The sequence below is a fragment of the Acinonyx jubatus genome, chromosome C1 (assembly GCF_027475565.1).
Source record: "Acinonyx jubatus isolate Ajub_Pintada_27869175 chromosome C1, VMU_Ajub_asm_v1.0, whole genome shotgun sequence".
Lineage (NCBI taxonomy): Eukaryota > Metazoa > Chordata > Mammalia > Carnivora > Felidae > Acinonyx > Acinonyx jubatus.
Genome location: NC_069381.1, coordinates 74,117,998 through 74,136,378, shown reverse-complemented (window position 1 = coordinate 74,136,378; position 18,381 = coordinate 74,117,998). Strand labels below are relative to the sequence as shown.

Sequence of the window (18,381 nt, the reverse complement as noted above, 5' to 3'; positions counted from 1 at the left end):
GAATCCTGTAGAGGTAGACTCGGAAAATGGGCAGAGTAGAGGCGAGTCAACAATGGCCAGGACCACAATCAAAATGGTGCCACAGGAAGAGTGCAGTATTAGTGAATGCACAGCTACCACTGACACTGAGCACCAGGTGCCACGCCACGACTGTGCAACCACTGCCCGGAACGCTGCCTACTGACACCTCTGCCACTTCTGACCCTGGAAGTGATTTTGCTAGTTAACATTATTTAATCTATCACATATTATACAGTATTTTCAAGCACTGTGACATTTTCAACTATGTTTGGCTTAAAGTTACATTATATTTTAAAAACCTGCTGAAATAGGGGTGTCTAGGTGGCTCAGTTAGTTAAGCGTCCAACTTTGGCTCAGGTCATGGTCTCACAGTTCATGAGTTCGAGTCCCGCATTGGGCTCTGTGCTGACAGCTCGGAGCCTGGAGCCTACTTCAGATTCTGTGTCTCCCTCTCTCTCTGCCCCTTTCCCTCTCAAGCTCTGTCTCTCTCTCTCTCAAAAATAAATAAACATTAAAAAATTAAAAAAAAAAACCTACTGAAATATACCGACCGCATTATACTACATGTATGTTTTTAAGTTATACTGAATGTAGATTGATTGGAAAGCAATTATTTAACCTTTTTTTTTTCTTTTTCCGGTTTAGCTACTTTTCCAGGTATGTGGGAGAGAACAGTAACGATAGGAAGTGCCGGAAAGACTTTCAGTGTAACTGGCTGGAAGGTAAGATGCAAAAGAATAATTGCTTAAAAACAGACACGTATTTTATTTCTTGGAGAGAGAGAGAGAGAGAGAGAGAGTGTGTGTGTGTTAAATGCATATATATTCAGTTTACCCAGGTTTTTGTACTTACTGACCTTTTGTTTACTCATTCAGCTTTCCTGTTGACCTTTCTCCTTTTTGAGACCTAATCATTTCTTTTTTTTTTAAGTTTTTTTAAATTTTATTTAAAGTCTAGTTAGTTAATATACAGTGTAATATTAGTTTCAGGTATAGAATTTAGTGATTCATCACTTCATTACCATACCCAGTGCTCATACAGGTGCCCTCTTAAATCCCCATCACCTATTTAACCCATCCCCCTACACCTCCACTCCCGTCCACTAACACTCAGTTTGTTCTCTCTAGCTACACATCCATTTCTTGGGTGTGTGTGTCACTCTCTCTCTCGTTTTCTCCTTTGCTCATTTGTTTTGTTTCTTAAATTCCACATATGAGTGAAATCACATGGTATTTGCCTTTCTCTGACTTATTTCACTTAGCATAATACTCTGTAGCTCTGTCCATGTCATTGCAAATGGCAGAAAAATAGTAATTTTTCATTTTATAAGTAACCAACCAATGGCTTTCTTCTTTGCAAAGAATGTTCAGATTAATAAAAAAGGAGGAAAAATATAATACATAATAATAGCTAATATTTTGGCACTTACTATGTGCCAGGTTCTAAGTGCTTTACACATACTCATTCTCATAATGGCATTATGAAGTGAGTATAATTTATTATCCCCATTTTATAGATAATAAAACTAGTAAGAGAAGTTAAGTAAGTTGCCTGAGGTTATACTGCTAATAAACTCAAGCCAGCCAGGCAATCCAGCTTCAGAATTTATGTACTTAAGCACTGCACTATGTAATTAATACATTAACAATTTACCCAATTGAAGCTTGATTATCTTCCAACCAGCCCTATCCTGAACATGGCCAAGAAGCAAGGAGTATCAAAAATGGGGCCTGCAGAACCAAATTAATGAAGAGTCCCTTAGGCCCACATTCAGAGTTACTTTTATCTAATTCAAATAAGCTTTGTTATGAGTTTTTAGACCTTCAGAAGTAGCGAATTAGAAAAGAAAAGGGTTATAATAATTGTGGGCACTATTTACCTTCTGAAGACAGAGTTTAGTGACTCCGGTGGGAAACTTTCCCACAGAACAGTGTTGAAATGATGAGCAAATACTAATAACTACACTACTTTCATAGAGTGAACATTTTAGAATTACGTATGTTTAATAATTACATTAAGCTGAGCTACTCTATCAGATTTAATACATACAGTTAGATTCACTTTCTGAAATCTGCTTTTCTTTTTTTCCTTTTTCAGCTTGGCTGGTCCATTGGTCCTAATCATTTGATAAAACATTTACAGACAGTTCAACAAAACACTGTTTATACTTGTGCTACACCTTTACAGGTAGGTGTTAGAGTAACTTGGGGTTGAAGCATGGTCTTTTGGTGAAGGTGTTACTAGAATGGTTTTTTGGTTTGTTTGTTTAAAGTCATTGAGTTTTAGCTTTGAACACTGGTGGGATTGCAAAGTAGAACAGACTCTGTGAAGGACAGTGACAACACCAAGCAAAATTATAGATGTGCATGTGCTCCAAAGCAGGAATCCATCTTCTGGGAGTTTACTCTGTTGCTGTTATCTGTATACATGAGAAGCAAGAAGTTCTGTATGTGCGTGGCCATTCATTGCAGAAGAGAGGGGATGCACATTATCCATCCACTGGCAATTAAATAAACCATGGTCTAGCCAAACATTTAAATATTATCTGAGTTTTGCATTAGTTTCCCATTTCTCTGTGACAAATTACCACAAACTTAGTGGCTTAAAACAACACAAATTTTTAATCTTACAGTTCTGGAGGTCAACAGTCTGAAATGGGTCTTACAGGGCTAAAAACAAGGTGTCTCCATACTGGTGTTCCTTCTGCAGGTTGTAAGGGCGTATTCGTTGCTTGTCGTTTCCATCTTCTAGGGGCTACTCACATTCCTTGGCTTGAGGTCACATAACTCTAACATGATTCTGACTCTCCTGCTACCTTCTTTCCCATACAAGGATCCTTATGATTGTATTAGGCCCATGAATAATCCAAGATAATCTCTGCGTTTTGAGATCCTTAATTTAAACCTCATTTGCAAAGTTTATTTTACTATGTAGAGTAACATATTTATAGGTTCTGGGTTTTAACACCTAGACACCTTTGGGGTCCATTATTCTGTCTGTCACCATGACTATTTAAAAATGAAAAGAAAGGAAAGAGAGAGGGAAAGAAGGAGGAAGCTCTATAATTATCGATATGGAAAGATTTCCAGAATATACTATAAGGTTAAAAGAGCAACATACAGAGTAGTGTGTATTTGTGCTATATCCTGTATAAGAAAGGGAGAAACCATACACTTTTATTTTCTTAAAGGATATCTGGAAGGATCTGTAAGAGGCTACTAAAAGTGGCTTTTTGTATGGGTATGAGGAATAGGCGATATGAATAGATAGGGATAGGGGTGGGTACAAGACTTTTTAATGTATATCTTTTTTATATTGTTTCTGTGGTTTTTTTTAAATAAATTATAAAACAGGGATATGTGTACCATCATTCCGTGAATAATCAGATCACTGAAAAAAATATCTTTTTCTGGAAGGCTGTTAGAAGGCTGAAAGATTGAAATGTGTGGCTATAGTAAGTTTACTTTTTTTGCTTCCTGCCAAAAATATCTACTGAATGAGACAAAATTTTGTTTTAAAATTCTCTTTCCTGTGACTCTCTAAAGCAATGTCATAATAAAGGTTAGTTTTGACTTCTGGTTTTATACATATTAAACTCATTTCATCCACTCAAAATCAATCCATTCACTTATTCAACAAATATTTGCTATTAGAAGAAATACAGCATAAAGAAATTCTTCCCTTATTGAGCTTACAGCCTATTGGGAGTATGCAGATAATAAAGAAGAACATTTTATTAAAAAAATTTTTATATATAATTTATTGTCAAATTGGTTTCCATACAACACCCAGTGCTCATCCCAACAGGTGCCCTCCTCAATGCCCATCATCCACTTTCCCCTCTCCCCCACCCCCCATCAACCCTTGGTTTGTTCTCAGTATTTAAGAGTCCCTTACAGTTTGCCTCCTTCCCTCTCTGTAACTTTTTTTCCCCCTTCCCCTCCCCTCTGGTCTTCTATTAAGTTTCTCAGGATCCACGTATAAGTGAAAACACATGGTATCTGTCTTTCTCTGCCTGAATTATTTCACTTAGCATAACACTCTCCAATTCCATCCATGTTGCTACAAATGGCCAGATTTCATTCTTTCTCAATGCCAAGTAGTATTCCATTGTATATATAAACCACATCTTCTTTATCCATTCGTCAGCTGATGGACATTTAGGCTCTTAACCATAATTTGGCTATTGTTGAAAGTTCTGCTATAAACATTGGGGTACAAGTGCCCCTGTGCATCAGTACTCCTGTATCCCTTGGGTAAATTCCTAGCAGTGCTATTGCTGGGTCATAGGGTAGATCTATTTTTAATTTTTTGAGGAACCTCCACACTGTTTTCCAGAGTGGCTGCACCAGTTTTCATTCCCACCAGCAGTGCAAGAGAGTTCCCGTTTCTCCATATCCTCTCCAGCATCTATAGTCTCCTGATTTGTTCATTTTAGCCACTCTGACCGGTGTGAGGTGGTATCTCAGTGTGGTTTTGATTTGTATTTCCCTGATGAGGAGTGATGTTGAGCATCTTTTCATGTGCCTGTTGGCCATCTGGATGTCTTCTTTAGAAAAGTGTCTGTCCTGTCTTCTGTCCATTTCTTCACTGGATTATTTGTTTTTTGGGTGTGGAGTTTGGTGAATTCTTTATAGATTTTGGATACTAGCCCTTTATCCAATATGTCACTTGCAAATATCTTTTCCCATCCCATCGGTTGCCTTTTAGTTTTGTTGATTGTTTCCTTTGCAGTGCAGAAGATTTTTATCTTGATGAGGTGCCAATAGAGACAGACAGACAGACAGAGGTGGGAGCAGGGTAGGGGCAGAGAGAGAGGAAGTTGCAGAATCTCAAGTAGGCTCCAGGCTCTGAGCTGTCAGCACAGAGCCTGATGCGAGGCTCAGACTCAGGGACTGCGAGATCATGGCCTGAGCCAAAGTCAGACACTTAACCAACTGAGCCACCCAGGTGCCCCAAGAAGTAAATATTTTAATAATATGTCAGATTTTGATAGATACAACAGAGAAAATTAAAGCAAGTAAGAGGAAGGATATAAAGTGTTAAGGGGAAAATATACAGTGTTAAATGGAGTAATCTTTGAAAGTCTCACTGAGAAGGGGTCATTTGAGCTACAAACTGAAGGTTAAGTAGCCAAATAGTTACCTAGAGAAGAACCTTCCAGACTGCGAGAACAAGTGCAAAGGCCCTGGGGTAGGTATTCTGGCTGTCATACTTACATCAGTGAAAAACATGAGACTGGGATCAGATGATCAAAGGACAAGAGTAGGAGGAACAAAAGGAGCCAGATCAAGTAAGGCCATGTTTATCACTGTCAAGGCTGAGTGAGATCGGAAGCCACTGGAGAGTTTGAGCACAAGGATTGCATCATCTAACTTGTGTCATCAAAGGGACTCTGGCTGCTTTATTGAATCAGAAGACTGTTGAAGTGAACCGAGAGAGACAGTAGTTGACTGAACCAATATAGGGATGGTGAAGTGGTGGAAGGTGATTGGGTTCTGAATATATTTTGAAGGTAGAGCTGACTGTATTTGCCATTGGGTTACATGGTGGGGTAAGAGACAGAAAGAGTCCAGTATAATACTACAGTTAGGATCGATGTTTATGTCTCTTGAGCTTTGAATTTTCTAGGGCAATATCTCCTACTATAGGGAGTGAATAAGTTGCTGAGGAAAAAGCAAGATTCACCTAAGGATCTGGAACTTCTTTTTCTGAACCATCTGACCCTCCCTGTCAGCTAAGTGCCTGTTTTTTTTCCGTGTAGTCAGATAGCCATGTTTGGAAACTGGCCCATGCTTCCAGGGGGACCACAGATTCCTAGGCTGAAGCAGCGGATCCTCATTTATCCAAGATTTTTTTAGTACTATGAATTATCAATTCTTTTTTCCTGGTGGATTCTTTTGGCATGCAGTCTTCTCTGTCTCTCCATGTCATCTCTTGCCATGCTGTCTCTCTTGGTACTCTGCAGTCACACCAGATTCCGTTCTTCCAACAGAACAAATTATAGCCTGCCTTTTTCATGTATTGGTTTCCTCATCCCTTCTACATGCCCCCTCCAATAGATACTAACTAGAATCTCCATAAAGGCAAGGACCATGTTTATCTTGTTTATCATTATATCCCCAGTGTTTTATCACAATGCCAATATTTAACATTGGTATTCAGTATATGATTACTGAGTGAATGAATTTATCCTTTAATTCTTTGAAAAAAAAATTTTTAATGTTTATTTATTTTGAGAGAGAGTGAGTGCGTGCATGAGCAGAAGAGTGGCAGAGACAGGGAGAGAGAGAATCCCAAGCAGGCTTCTCACTGGCAGTGCAGAGATCAATTTGGGGCTCCATCCCATGAACCAGGAGATCATAACCTCAGCTGAACTCAAGAGGTGGACGCTTAACTGACTGAGCCACCCAGGCACCCCATCCTTTAATTCTTGATACCTCTCGGTTCTGATTAATTTTTTTTTTTAATTTAGCTACTTTGCTCTGCCCCTCTATCTCTTAATTATTCCCAGAGTCTTGATTATTTGCTTAGATGTCCTTGTTTGCTCTGAGAACTGATATTTCTTTTCTTTTTTCTTTTTTAAAGTTTATTTGTTTGTTTTGAGAGAGAGAGAACATGTGAGCAAGTAGGGGAGGGAAGAGAGGGGGAAAGAGAGACTCCAAAGCAGGCTCCATGCAGAGCCCCCAATAGGGGACTCAGTCTTGCAAAGTGTGAGATCATGACCTGAGACGAAATCAAGTTGGACTCTTAACCGACTGAGCCACCCAGGCACCCCTGAGAACTGGTATTTCTAAGGGGTTTCAGTTCACACTCACCTACCAAGCTTCTGTCCTCCTGCTTGTACAGATCCTTGTTCTTTATGTGTGTCCAGATTCAGATTTGTTTACCTTTTCCTGACTTGTTGCCTTCTTAGACACCTACCTGGTCGCCTTTAACAACATTGTTTTTTTCCTCTTGGACCAATTTCTCTCCTGTCACTTCTGAGTTTGCTGAGGAATGGTACAGAAGTGACTCCACATGCCCCAGAAATTCTTTTCTAATCCCTGTGACACTTAGACACTTCTGGGATATGGATGATTAGAACAGGGATGACCATTTAGATGAGAATGATTGCATACCTATGGGGAGTGACATAGTGGGTCAGCTTTCATTTCCACTGCATCCTCCAAGGTAATGGGAAAAGGCTGTCTAGTCCATCATCTTTCACACTTAGATCTAGCAAGTCATTCTATAGCTGACCTCAGTGGAAAATAACTTAATGTCTTTTCATTTCCAAGTAAGCCATCTTTATACAGTACCTCTCTTTTAATTTGGATCGTCATGCCTAATTCTCAGTTCTTCACATTAGATTTGATCATTTGCATGTAACCGATTCCTCCATTAATGCAGTCTAACATAGGTTCACAGGAATTTAACTGTAATTCCCTGAATGACTTTCCCCCCCCAATAATGTTACTTAGGGTAGTCTCTATTACACCAGTAAACTCAGCAATAAATAACATTACTGTATTTCCTTTCCACATGTTTCAATCTTAACATGCAGGAAGCCTTGGCTCAAGCTTTTTGGATTGACATCAAGCGCATGGATGACCCAGAGTGTTACTTTAATTCTTTGCCAAAAGAGTTAGAAGTAAAAAGAGATCGGATGATACATTTACTTGAAAGTCTTGGCCTAAAACCCATAGTTCCTGATGGGGGATACTTCATCATTGCTGATGTGTCTTTGCTAGGTTTGTAAGGGTTTTTATTATTTCAAATATATGGAAACTTATGTGTGAAATTACATCAGAATTAGGGAGTAAAGATTGCTGTCAAAGCCATATCAGCATTTTGTCTATGGAAAAATGGCTTTTCGTTATGTCTGTTTTTGTTTTGTTTTGTTTTATATAATCATTTTGACTTTAGGTCCCTGACCTTAAATGCAACTGTTATTAACATGGTTACAGGTATTCCATTAAACATCGAATTTGCTATCATCTTGTTCTAGTCTGTAGTTTGAAATACAGGTACGTGAAATAATATACATACCCTGTGTTCTTTGAGTAAAATTTTCGTTTCCTTTTTACTGAAGAAAAAGGTGGTTTCTAAAAGGTTGATGCTATCGGGGAATATTAAAATGCTATTTTAGAATTTACTGAAATGAAGTAAAGAAGAAAAATAATATTTATTGAGAGGCTACTACATGCCTAGCACTTCCACACACCCTTTTGAAGAAAGTGTTGTTAGCTCCATTTTTAAAGATGTGAACACTTAGAAAGCTTTAAGTAACTTGCTGAAGTCACATAGCTACATTCCACGTAGTTTTGTCACCAAAAAGCAATGGTTTTTATATTACCTGAAGCTGTTGTATGTAGTTCTGACATGCCATACAAATCTAAAATTAGAAGCATGGTAACATTTCGTATATAACTTATTTTCTTAAAAAAAATTATGATGTTAATGAAACAGTGATTATTATTTCTTCATTTGTTGTGAGAGAAGGAGAGACCGTGGTGCCCAGAGGTTTTTGCTGTCCTTTTGCCTGAGAGCTGGGTATGTTTGGCTCCCAAGCTCTGTTCTTATTTAAAACCCCTTAAGATGTCTTATACTCTGAGGTTTGGAAATCACTTTTCCTGTGTTTTGTCCAAATGTACAGCTCATTTTGTGAAATGATAAAAAGAAACGGCACAGTTTTCATCACGTACAGTTTTGCTATTGAATTGGAACTCCGTAAGATTTTCAACATGAATTATTTTTAAAGTAATTGATTAAGTACTTGATCTACTTCTAAAGAGCATTTAAGCTAACTCATATTAAAAAGTTTTCCGTGTATAATATATAAGTAGAAATTTATGTAATGGAGAATCAGTGTCACACAAGACGAGGAGGAAGCAAATGTTTTAGTTGCCTAGGTTCAATATAGTGTTGTAATTAACATTAACTTGGGACTGAACTTTGTGGCTGCATGAGCAAATAGAAAATGAAATTAGTTGCCAGTTTCTTGGATAAAAGGACACTTAAATTTTTAGATAAGAATAATTCTCCCCTGGAACCAAATTGTTCGAGATGGTAAATTCTGAAAGGAATTTATTGCATTGTAACATGAAACATCAAAAAGACATTAATGCAACCTTTGTGTGTAACATGGCCCTAAGCTCTTAAATAGTTTCCCATATTATCTTCAGTCAATCCACCTTGCTTGCAATACCAGTTTAGGTCTCAGATCTTGAGCTAGTGTGGTTGTAATGGAACAGAAGGGATTTTGGTTAGAAAACCATTTATGATGATGTGGGGAGAAAAAGATGTCACTTCCTTATAGTCCTTTTTCACCTGTGGGGGAAAAATATTAATGTCTATAAGACCTTCCTACATATGAGGACAAGTTCATTCTCTTGTACCCTTTTATCTACTCAGATTAATTTAAATGTGGACATTCTTCCAGGTATTAGATTTTGGTCCCACCATTTGCTAAAGACAAAAGCAAAATCCAACATTTTCATTTGATGGTAGCTTGAAAATAAAAATAGACCATAAGATTCATGAACATAGTAATTAACACCCTTTACAACTCCTAACAATGGCTAACTGGTTAATATGATTTGAGTATTTATGATGTAGTAGGTATTATGTTAAGAGCTTTACAAATATTCCAATCTCACAAAAGTCCAATGAGATTGGTACTATTATATCTCCATTAATAGATGAGAAAGATGAGAGAGAAGAGAGAGAGAGAGGGAATTAAGAATATTACTGAATCTAATTAACTACTTAGTAGCAGAGCTGGGTTCTTAACCCAGAGATCCATTTCCTAACCAATGAATTTATCTTTTTTTTGCTGTATTAAGCAACTTTCCAGGTCAGTGAGCTTCACCCTAGAACTAAAAGGGGACCATTTGATAAGAAGACAAGATGACAAATAGGGAGATGATTGAAGTTGTTCTAGTGAGATAATAAGGTCCACAACTGTGGAGAAGTGGGTTGCAATACCAATAACCAATTTTGATTTTAGTAGATTACTTAAATACGTTAATGTTATTATACTATGATTCAAACTGCTATCTAAAGAAATATTTTGTTTAGTTATCTTGAGGATCTCTGACTTGAGTTTTCAAAAGCAGTAGATTCCAACATTCTTCTAACTATAAAATCTTTAGAATTGTATTTGTTCCCTTCTTTCCTTTTGAGCACCATGGCAATAAATTCAACTTTTCTAAGCTTCACAAGAATAAATGAATACTACAACCGGTGTTGGTTACAGTTAGTTAATATCCTGCTTTTCTTCTTTCTTCTGCTGTGGGTAATCACTTCTTTGTCTGGGTTACCTTTGAATACTTGTCACATGGAATTTTGACAAAACTTATAATTAAAGTCTAACTTTAAGTTGTTATTTTGTTAGAGCCAAACCTGAAGTAAACACACACACACACACACACACACACACACACACACACACACACACGTACATATAACTTGAAATAGTAATTTAACTTCCTCATCTGTAAAGTGAAGATAGCTACCTCTCAAATAAATGACTCTTTTTTCATGCTTAACAAATAGTAAGTGCTCAATAAATGGTAATATATTGTTAGCATTATATGGAAATTTTACATTCTTAAAGCACAGAAGAAAATGGAAATAAAATCATTAAGTAAAAACATATTAAGACTTAAAAAAATAAAGATGAAGCTTTTTTCAATGTCAAGGTTTTTACACTGTTAATTTGAAGAGACCTAGAATTTAATGAGTAAAATATAAGTAACTGCCTCAATTTGCTTTGAGCAATAAATTATAAAATATTGATCACAGTAACTGTCAATGTTAGTTGCTTTGGGGCATTCAAAAAGATCTAAGAGTACAGATTAATAAAACAGACAATATTGCTGATACTGAATACCAGAAAATATCTTGCCCAGACCTTAAAGCAAGATTGGAGCAAGAGGTAAGAATGGAACACATATTTGAAGTTTTTCCAAAAAAAATGTTTTTAATGTTTAAAAAGCATAACATAGAAGAAAGAAGTAAACAGGCTATCTTGGAAGATCTACACAGATATTCTCCCTTTATAAATGATGAATAGCATTAAAGTATGCACTCAACAGATACACTTTTCATTACTTATATGCTAGACACTGAGCTAGGAGTTGGAAATAATGATAGGTTGCAATACAGACACTTTATCCTTGTGGAGCTTACATCTAATAATGAATGACTATTTGGAGATATAATTATTACTGATGAATACTCTATAAGTTTAGATGTTATTTCTTTAATAATGATCATAGAAGTTTACATTATTTCTGTATGGAAAGATAGCACTCCTCTTTTCTCCCCTTTTCCTATTCCTCCCCAGTTCTAAGATCAATATGCACAAGCATGATTATCCATATATATCCATAAAGTTCTGCCTTAGAGTATCACTAAAACTTATCTGTGAATTCCTCACTTCCCACCCCACCATGCAGTATGAGAGTACAATAAGTTCTCTGAAAATCTTCTGAGAACATTTTGAATCTTGATAGATTTAGATGAAATACATGTTGGCCTCAGATGTAATACATAGGTCGTCTAATCTTCATTGTTGTTTTAGATGCAGACCTCTCTGATATGAAGGACAGCAATGAACCTTATGACTATAAATTTGTGAAATGGATGACTAAAAATAAGGTAATGTTTATTTGCCTTTGAGATATTGTGATGTATTTTATGGTTAATTTATGAAGGAAACTTGCTGACATGTTTTGAACAATGTTAACTATAGTTTTGTTATATCATATTCCACTTACGGTTATGTAGAGGATTTTTAAGACATTTTTCTTTTTGGAAGTTGTTGTGAATATTTAGAAGTATCTATTTGTTTTTAATGTTAATGTGTATCAGCCTAAAATTCCTATTTGACGTAGAAGTAGTTTTCCTATTTTATTTTTCTATTTACTTTTCAGAAACTGTCAGCCATTCCAGTTTCTGCATTCTGTAACACAGAGACCAAATTACAGTTTGAGAAGTTTGTGCGATTTTGCTTCATTAAAGTAAGTTCCCTGTTTTATTAAAAAACACATTTATGATGTTCTTCCTTCTGATTTATAAAGCACCTTTTTTTTTCTATTGCTAGGAATGAGGTGTTCATATGTTGTTTTTTAATTTTGGCTTGCTGCCATGAAATTAACTGCCTTCAAGGACAAAACTCAACACTTGAGCATTGAGTTTACTGTCTTACATGATCAGACTCCTTACTGTGTGACAGTGCAATGTCCCGCATGCAATAAAAAATTACTAGACATGTGAAGCCATAAGGAAATGTGACTCTTAATAAAAAAATTAAAAAAAAAAAAAGCAGTCAGTAGAAACAGATTGCAAGGTGACCCAGATATAGGAATTAGCAGACAAGGATTTTAAAGCAGATATTATAAGTATGCCCAAGAAATTAAAAGAGGGCACCTGGATGTCAGTCGGTTAAGTATCTGACTCTTGATTTCAGCTCAGGTCATGATCTCCTCCCCTGTGAATGCGTGTGCTCGGTCTCAAAAATAATTAATTAATTAGTTAGCTAATTAATAAGTTAATTAAAAATAAAGAAAATATGGTCATAATGAGTGAACAAATTAAGACTATAAAAAATCAAGTGGAAATTTAACAACTTTAAATTGCAATTTCTGATATGAAAAATATATGGGGTTAACACAGAGAGGATTGAGGATGTCAGGAAAAAATAACACACTTGAATTACAGATTCACAGAAACCATCCAATCTGAAAAACAGAAGGAGCAATTATTTTTGAGAAATCAGTGGAGCCTTAGGTCTATGAGACAGTATCAAGTGATAATATACATGTAATTGGAGTACCAAAAAGAATGTGGCAGAAAGAATATTTTTAGAAGTAATTTCCTTATATTTGGTGAAAAGCAACTTAGAGATCTAAAAGCTCAGTGAATCACAAGGAGGATATAAAGAAAACCACACCTAGACACTTAAACTGCTAAAAACCAAGGGTAAGGTAAGATCTTGAAAAAAGCCAAAGAAAAACTATACCTCACATGCATATGAATTTAGCAACTTCTCATCAGAAACAATGGAGACCAGAATACAATGAAATGAAATCCTGAAACTGCTGAAATAAAAAATGTATTAGCCCAGAACTCTTTTATCCAGGAAAATAGCCTTTAAAACTAAAAATGAAGTGTACATTCCTAACCAATAAAAGCCGATTGAATTCCTTGCCATCAGACCTGTACTAAAAAAATACCTGAATATATGTATTATTGCTATTTTTAAGGTGTTATTGCCACTGAAGACAGGCTTAATACATTCAAGAAACTCTTTTTACAAACACATTCATCTATAAATCTAGTCAGAATGATGTAATCATTGTTTTCAATTTTAGAGACAATCTCTAGACAAACTATGGAAGACTTACTCAGAAGAGAATAAAAATGTTAACAACCTAATGTCAACATTTAATTGACTGAAATGTAGAAGAAGGGTAAGGCCATTAATATTCTCATCTTACAGTGGATCTAGAAATAGAGGCATATTATTTGAAGTTATAAATAGAACTAATAAAAGAAAAAAGTAACGGAAGACTTCCTGTTGTAAAATCGTAAACACAGCCTTTCCCCATTCTCTGCTTGGAAGTTATTCAAAACAACTAGGAAAATGGAAAACAGATTCACAAATTCCCCAGTAAGTGAAGAAGAGTTGCCAAATCCAGTGATTTGGTAGAGGGAAGACACCTAGAAAGTCTCTTGTGTCTACATCTTCAAATTATAGACAGCCAGCAAGCAACCCACTCATCAGAAGAATAGGACAATAAGTGCACTGGCAGAGGGAGCTTCTCCAGACTCATGAAAGGCAGGACAGAAACATACAGCTGTATCATCTAGAACCTATGTGGGGCAGGGTGGAAAGGAGATTCTAGTTGGGTTATAGATTTTCTCATTCACTGCTGTCATTTTTGCTAAAAGCCTTATTGGGGAAATGTAGAGGAAGATATATTAAATTCCAGGTAGCGACTTAAATTAGCTGGGAGGAAAAAAAAGTATCCTCCTCCCTCTCCACTGAAGTCCACATCAGTCATATTAAACTTCACTGTGAGCCAGGGAGAATTTCTCCTGTCTTCTAGTGTGGCTCTGTCTCCTCGCTTACACTGAGCTGCAGATACATCTTCAAATCACAGAGTCAGTAGGTAGCATATTCATTACCCAGAACAATAGGAACCGTAGGTGTGCTAGCAGTGGGAGCTCACAAAGGTAATTCAATCAAAAATGAGTAATGAAAAGGAATCCACTATGAATCTATAAGAAGATACTATAAGGAAAAAAGGGGAAGGGTAGAAGGAAAAACAAGCATCGGAAAGAGAATATTCAACCAGAAGAATGTTGCTGTAGAGCAAATAAAAATCAGTAGCTCAAATCCAAAACCTTTAAATAGATAATATAAGAAGATGAAATGGCAGTTTGTCAGAGCTCAGGTACAAAATTGAAGGAGAAAAGGTAATTGTAGTGACATAGGAAACAGCACAGAGAACACTCAATACTTCTGTAAGATTATTAAGGATTGGGGAAAGTGAACAAGGAAGAGTGGAAAGGATCAAAGATTTTTTAAAATATTGGAAAAATTATGGATGTGGAAGACAAGTGAAATGTGTTGAATCCCATGGGAGGTGGAAACAAATGAAACCTGAAAAGCATTTTATGGCTTTATTTCGAGAATGCTTTCTATTTAAAAACAAAACAAAACAAAAAAAACCAGACAAATCTAATACTTGAAAGGGAATGCCTTATCTCAGGCAAAATTGTCCCAGAACAATTAACACTGAGATACATTGGACTTAAAAGATAAAGAAACAATCCTTTGGCATCTAAACAAAAAGACCCTCGCCTTCTTGGGGGCAGGTAAAAGGATCAGTGTGGACACACCTCCTTTACATCAACACTCAATATTGGAAGAGAGGGGAGCACCACCAAGAAGTCTCTAGGGAAAGTTAATGTAACTAACCCAACCTCTTGGAAAGGCTAAAAATAAAAGGATGACAAAACATGCCAAGAAAATGGAAATTGAAAGAAAGCAGGTTAAATTTAAGGCAAAATAAGCCGAAAAGCAGCACTTCCCAGTGGTTATGGGTAAAATTCTCAGCAGCTATCAAATATATGAAGGGATGTCCCACTTTACTCATATTACAAGAAATGAAAATTAAAACTGTGACAAAATTTTACTTTATTTATTAGATTGGAAACAAGCAAACAACTAAAAAGTTCCATGAGACAATTGTATAGATTGAGAGTGGGGGTATAATTTGTAAAATCTCTTAACAGTCAGTTTGAATATTTCCATCCAAATGTAAATGCACATACTTCTTAACCCAGAAATTCTACTTCTAGGATTTTTTTTTTCCTGTGGATTTACCTGCACATTTTGAATGACTTGTGCTTGAGGATTTTCCATATTTGTAACTCCCTTCTTTGAAAAAAACTTGGCTCTCATCACATAATCACTTCTTTACTCAGTCCCTCTGTATGAGCCACCTGCCTTTCCAGCCACCACTGCTGACAAGCACCCTTTACCCTACTCAGGCTTTGACCTGAGGCCTTGTACCAGGCTGCCACTGTCACCTACTGCAGGGTCTCCTTCACCCCTCATGGGCTCTGACACCCCATGCCCATCTACCTTGGCAGATGCCTGCCTCATCCTGTCCAGGTTCCAGCACCCTGCACAGAGCCACCCTGTGATACAGATGCTGGTTTACCCCGCTTGGACTCTGACACCCTGTTCCAGTCAACACTGCTGCTGCCATCATCACCACCTCATGCCGCCCACATTGGAAACCCTCCTCACTCCACTCTGGCTGCAACATCCTGCACCAGGCCGCCTCCATATATGAACACCTGCTTCACTCAGCCCCACCTAATGGCTTTTGCACTAAATCATTCTGTAGAGAGGGAAGAAGAAATAAAAGAAGTAGTGAAAGCAGAAGAGAAAAACAGGAGACTTGATTTTCACTATTTATCAATTTAATTTTATACCAAATTCTGGTATTACCTATTCAAAAGGCAAATGAATTTTATTAGTAATTATAACTATGAAACATTGATGGGAGTGGGCAGAGTAGTGTGGATGAATGAATTTTTCCCCAGAGCAGAGAATGATGAATTTTGCCTGAAGTTGATAAATAAGGAAATAGAACCAAATGCATAATTTAGATCTTGGAGGTAACCGCTAGAACTAAAATGAGAAATTGCTATAAAAGGTTGTCTTGGAAGATGGTGGGTATAGTAGGAAGGAGTAGGGAGAGGAGGAGCAGATGAGTCTTACTCTGTGGGAGCTCTTCTGTACTCTCTGATTTGTTTCTGCAACTATATATTAATTTGATTGCTTTCCTTTTGTAGGTCTGCCTTTGCATTTTTACTTTGAAAAATTCTCTTCACTTAGATCAGATATTCACTTAAATCTTCATTTAGTGCTATGATGTTTCATACTCTTTCTACTTTATCAAATCTGTCTTTATCTTAAAGTGAACAAATCATTAGAGTACTATCCAAAACTTAATGAATGGTGGCTGTAATTTGCTCACCTGGCCTATTTTCAATTCGGCAAATGCCAGCTAGTAGTAGTACCGTTCGCCGTGTGTCAGAAAGAAACATCTTCATGTTTGTAAATGTCATTTTAGCAGAAGACAGACTTTGCAGATTTTAGTGCTTTTAGTTAACTAGTCTTTCAGTAAACTTTTCTGAGCAGCAAGGAAAAATAATTGTTTTCGGGAATCTTAGTGTTGGATAAATAGATATCAATAAATACACGGATTTCTCAAATGAAAAGGATTTCTCCCATATGAATTCCTTTCCTAAAGACATTCCAATACCTCAACTGGAGATTGACTATCAGTCCTATAATCTCCCATGCTTATAAATGGACATCGTGAGGGTGTCATGTCATGTTCAGAAGGGCGTGAGGTGAGAAGCAAGGAAGCAAAAATAATAAATATCAATCCCATCAGCACATCCTTGAGTCTTGCTGCTGACGTCAATGTCATTTATGAGTCTGGGTCTCTGGCACTGCCAGTTGCTTGTGCTGCCAAAATGGTTATAAATCGTGAGAGGGTCCACACTGGTAGACATGGTTTTGGCTGGGATCAGGTTAAACTGTTTTCAATCTGATTTGCATTTATACAGTTTGGTGATGCTTTTTGGCCCCATGGCAGTTAATTCTGTACATTTTTCAGTGTCAGGCTAGTAGCAATGAACTGGCAGCCACTATCACAAAGCAGTATGACGTAGTGACTGGTGTCACACTTCTCCAGCTCCTCTAATATTGAATTCTTAGGAGGTTCATACACTTTTCCAGCCAGGCAGTAATGGGAAATAACATTATAAATAATTGGCTTGTTTGATTTGCTGGTGGGCTGTTTAAAGAACTTGGAATCTGTGTACCACACAGTCAAGCAAGGGAAGATGCTACAAATGCCATTTCCCAGTTTCTGTCCATGCTCCTCCCAGAGTTAAGGCTTACTACAGGCAAGGCTTCCAATGACTCATCTCCTGGGAAGACACGATCCCTGAATGAATGCTCTGGGGTTTGGCGCGCGGCAGAGGCCAAGGACAGCCTGGAGCCCAACTAGGCCTGGCTCAAGTTGTCCGGGATTGAGGAGCACTTGGTTTCCAAATCACTACATGACTCTTCTGATCCATTAACTTTGGCATATTTTTTATATTTAAATATTTAATTCATCTTGAATTTATTTGATATGTAATGATGATTATTTCATTAATTTACAGAAAGACAGTACACTGGATGCTGCTGAAGAAATCATTAAGGGATGGAATAGACAGAAGTCTTGATACATGCAGACTGTTTCTACTAGATGACCGAATATGGAATTATTATTTAGTGCTGCCATCTGCTGGATATTGAAAAACAAATATTTCAGTACAAATGAAATTTGAAGAAAATTTTCCAAATGTTAACCCTACTGGGTTGTTTTGTTTTGTTTTTCAGTTGAAATGTATGAAAACACCTTCCATAACCATTTTATGAGAAGGAGTATAGCATTTGGCTTAAGAATTGTGAGAAGCTGGTTGGTGTTTAACCTCTCATTGCTTCAGTTTCCTCATCATAAAAGGGGAATAAAATATAGCACCTACTTTAGGATGCCTGGCTGGCTCAGTTGGTAGAGCATGCGACTCTTGATCTTGGGGTCATGAGTTTGAGCCCCACGTTCGGCGTGGAGCCTGTGCCAAAAAAACCCCAAAACAACAGCACTTATTTTAGATGAAGTTTGTGAGGATAAAATAGATTGATATATATAAAGCCTCAATAAACACTCAACTAATGTTAGCCGGTTTCATGACTCCACCTTGTATAAAATCTCTTAGCCAGTTATACCCCCT

General features: G+C 36.9%; 1 protein-coding gene across 6 annotated transcripts in view; it reads left to right on the top strand.

Moving 5' to 3' along the window:
* The window catches only part of KYAT3 (kynurenine aminotransferase 3), a 72,781-nt gene extending 54,453 nt beyond the window's left edge, over positions 1-18,328 (top strand). For 4 of the 6 annotated variants that reach the window (XM_053214387.1, XM_053214389.1, XM_053214388.1 and 1 more), the window contains exons 9-14: positions 667-743; positions 2,119-2,208; positions 7,568-7,754; positions 11,591-11,667; positions 11,943-12,029; positions 13,383-17,756. In XM_053214387.1, coding sequence (XP_053070362.1) covers positions 667-743; positions 2,119-2,208; positions 7,568-7,754; positions 11,591-11,667; positions 11,943-12,029; positions 13,383-13,463 — 599 coding nt within the window. In that variant the 3' untranslated portion in view covers positions 13,464-17,756. The other 2 variants (XM_027058674.2, XM_053214385.1) reach the window with 2 other exon arrangements.
* The last annotated feature ends 53 nt before the right edge of the window (positions 18,329-18,381 follow it).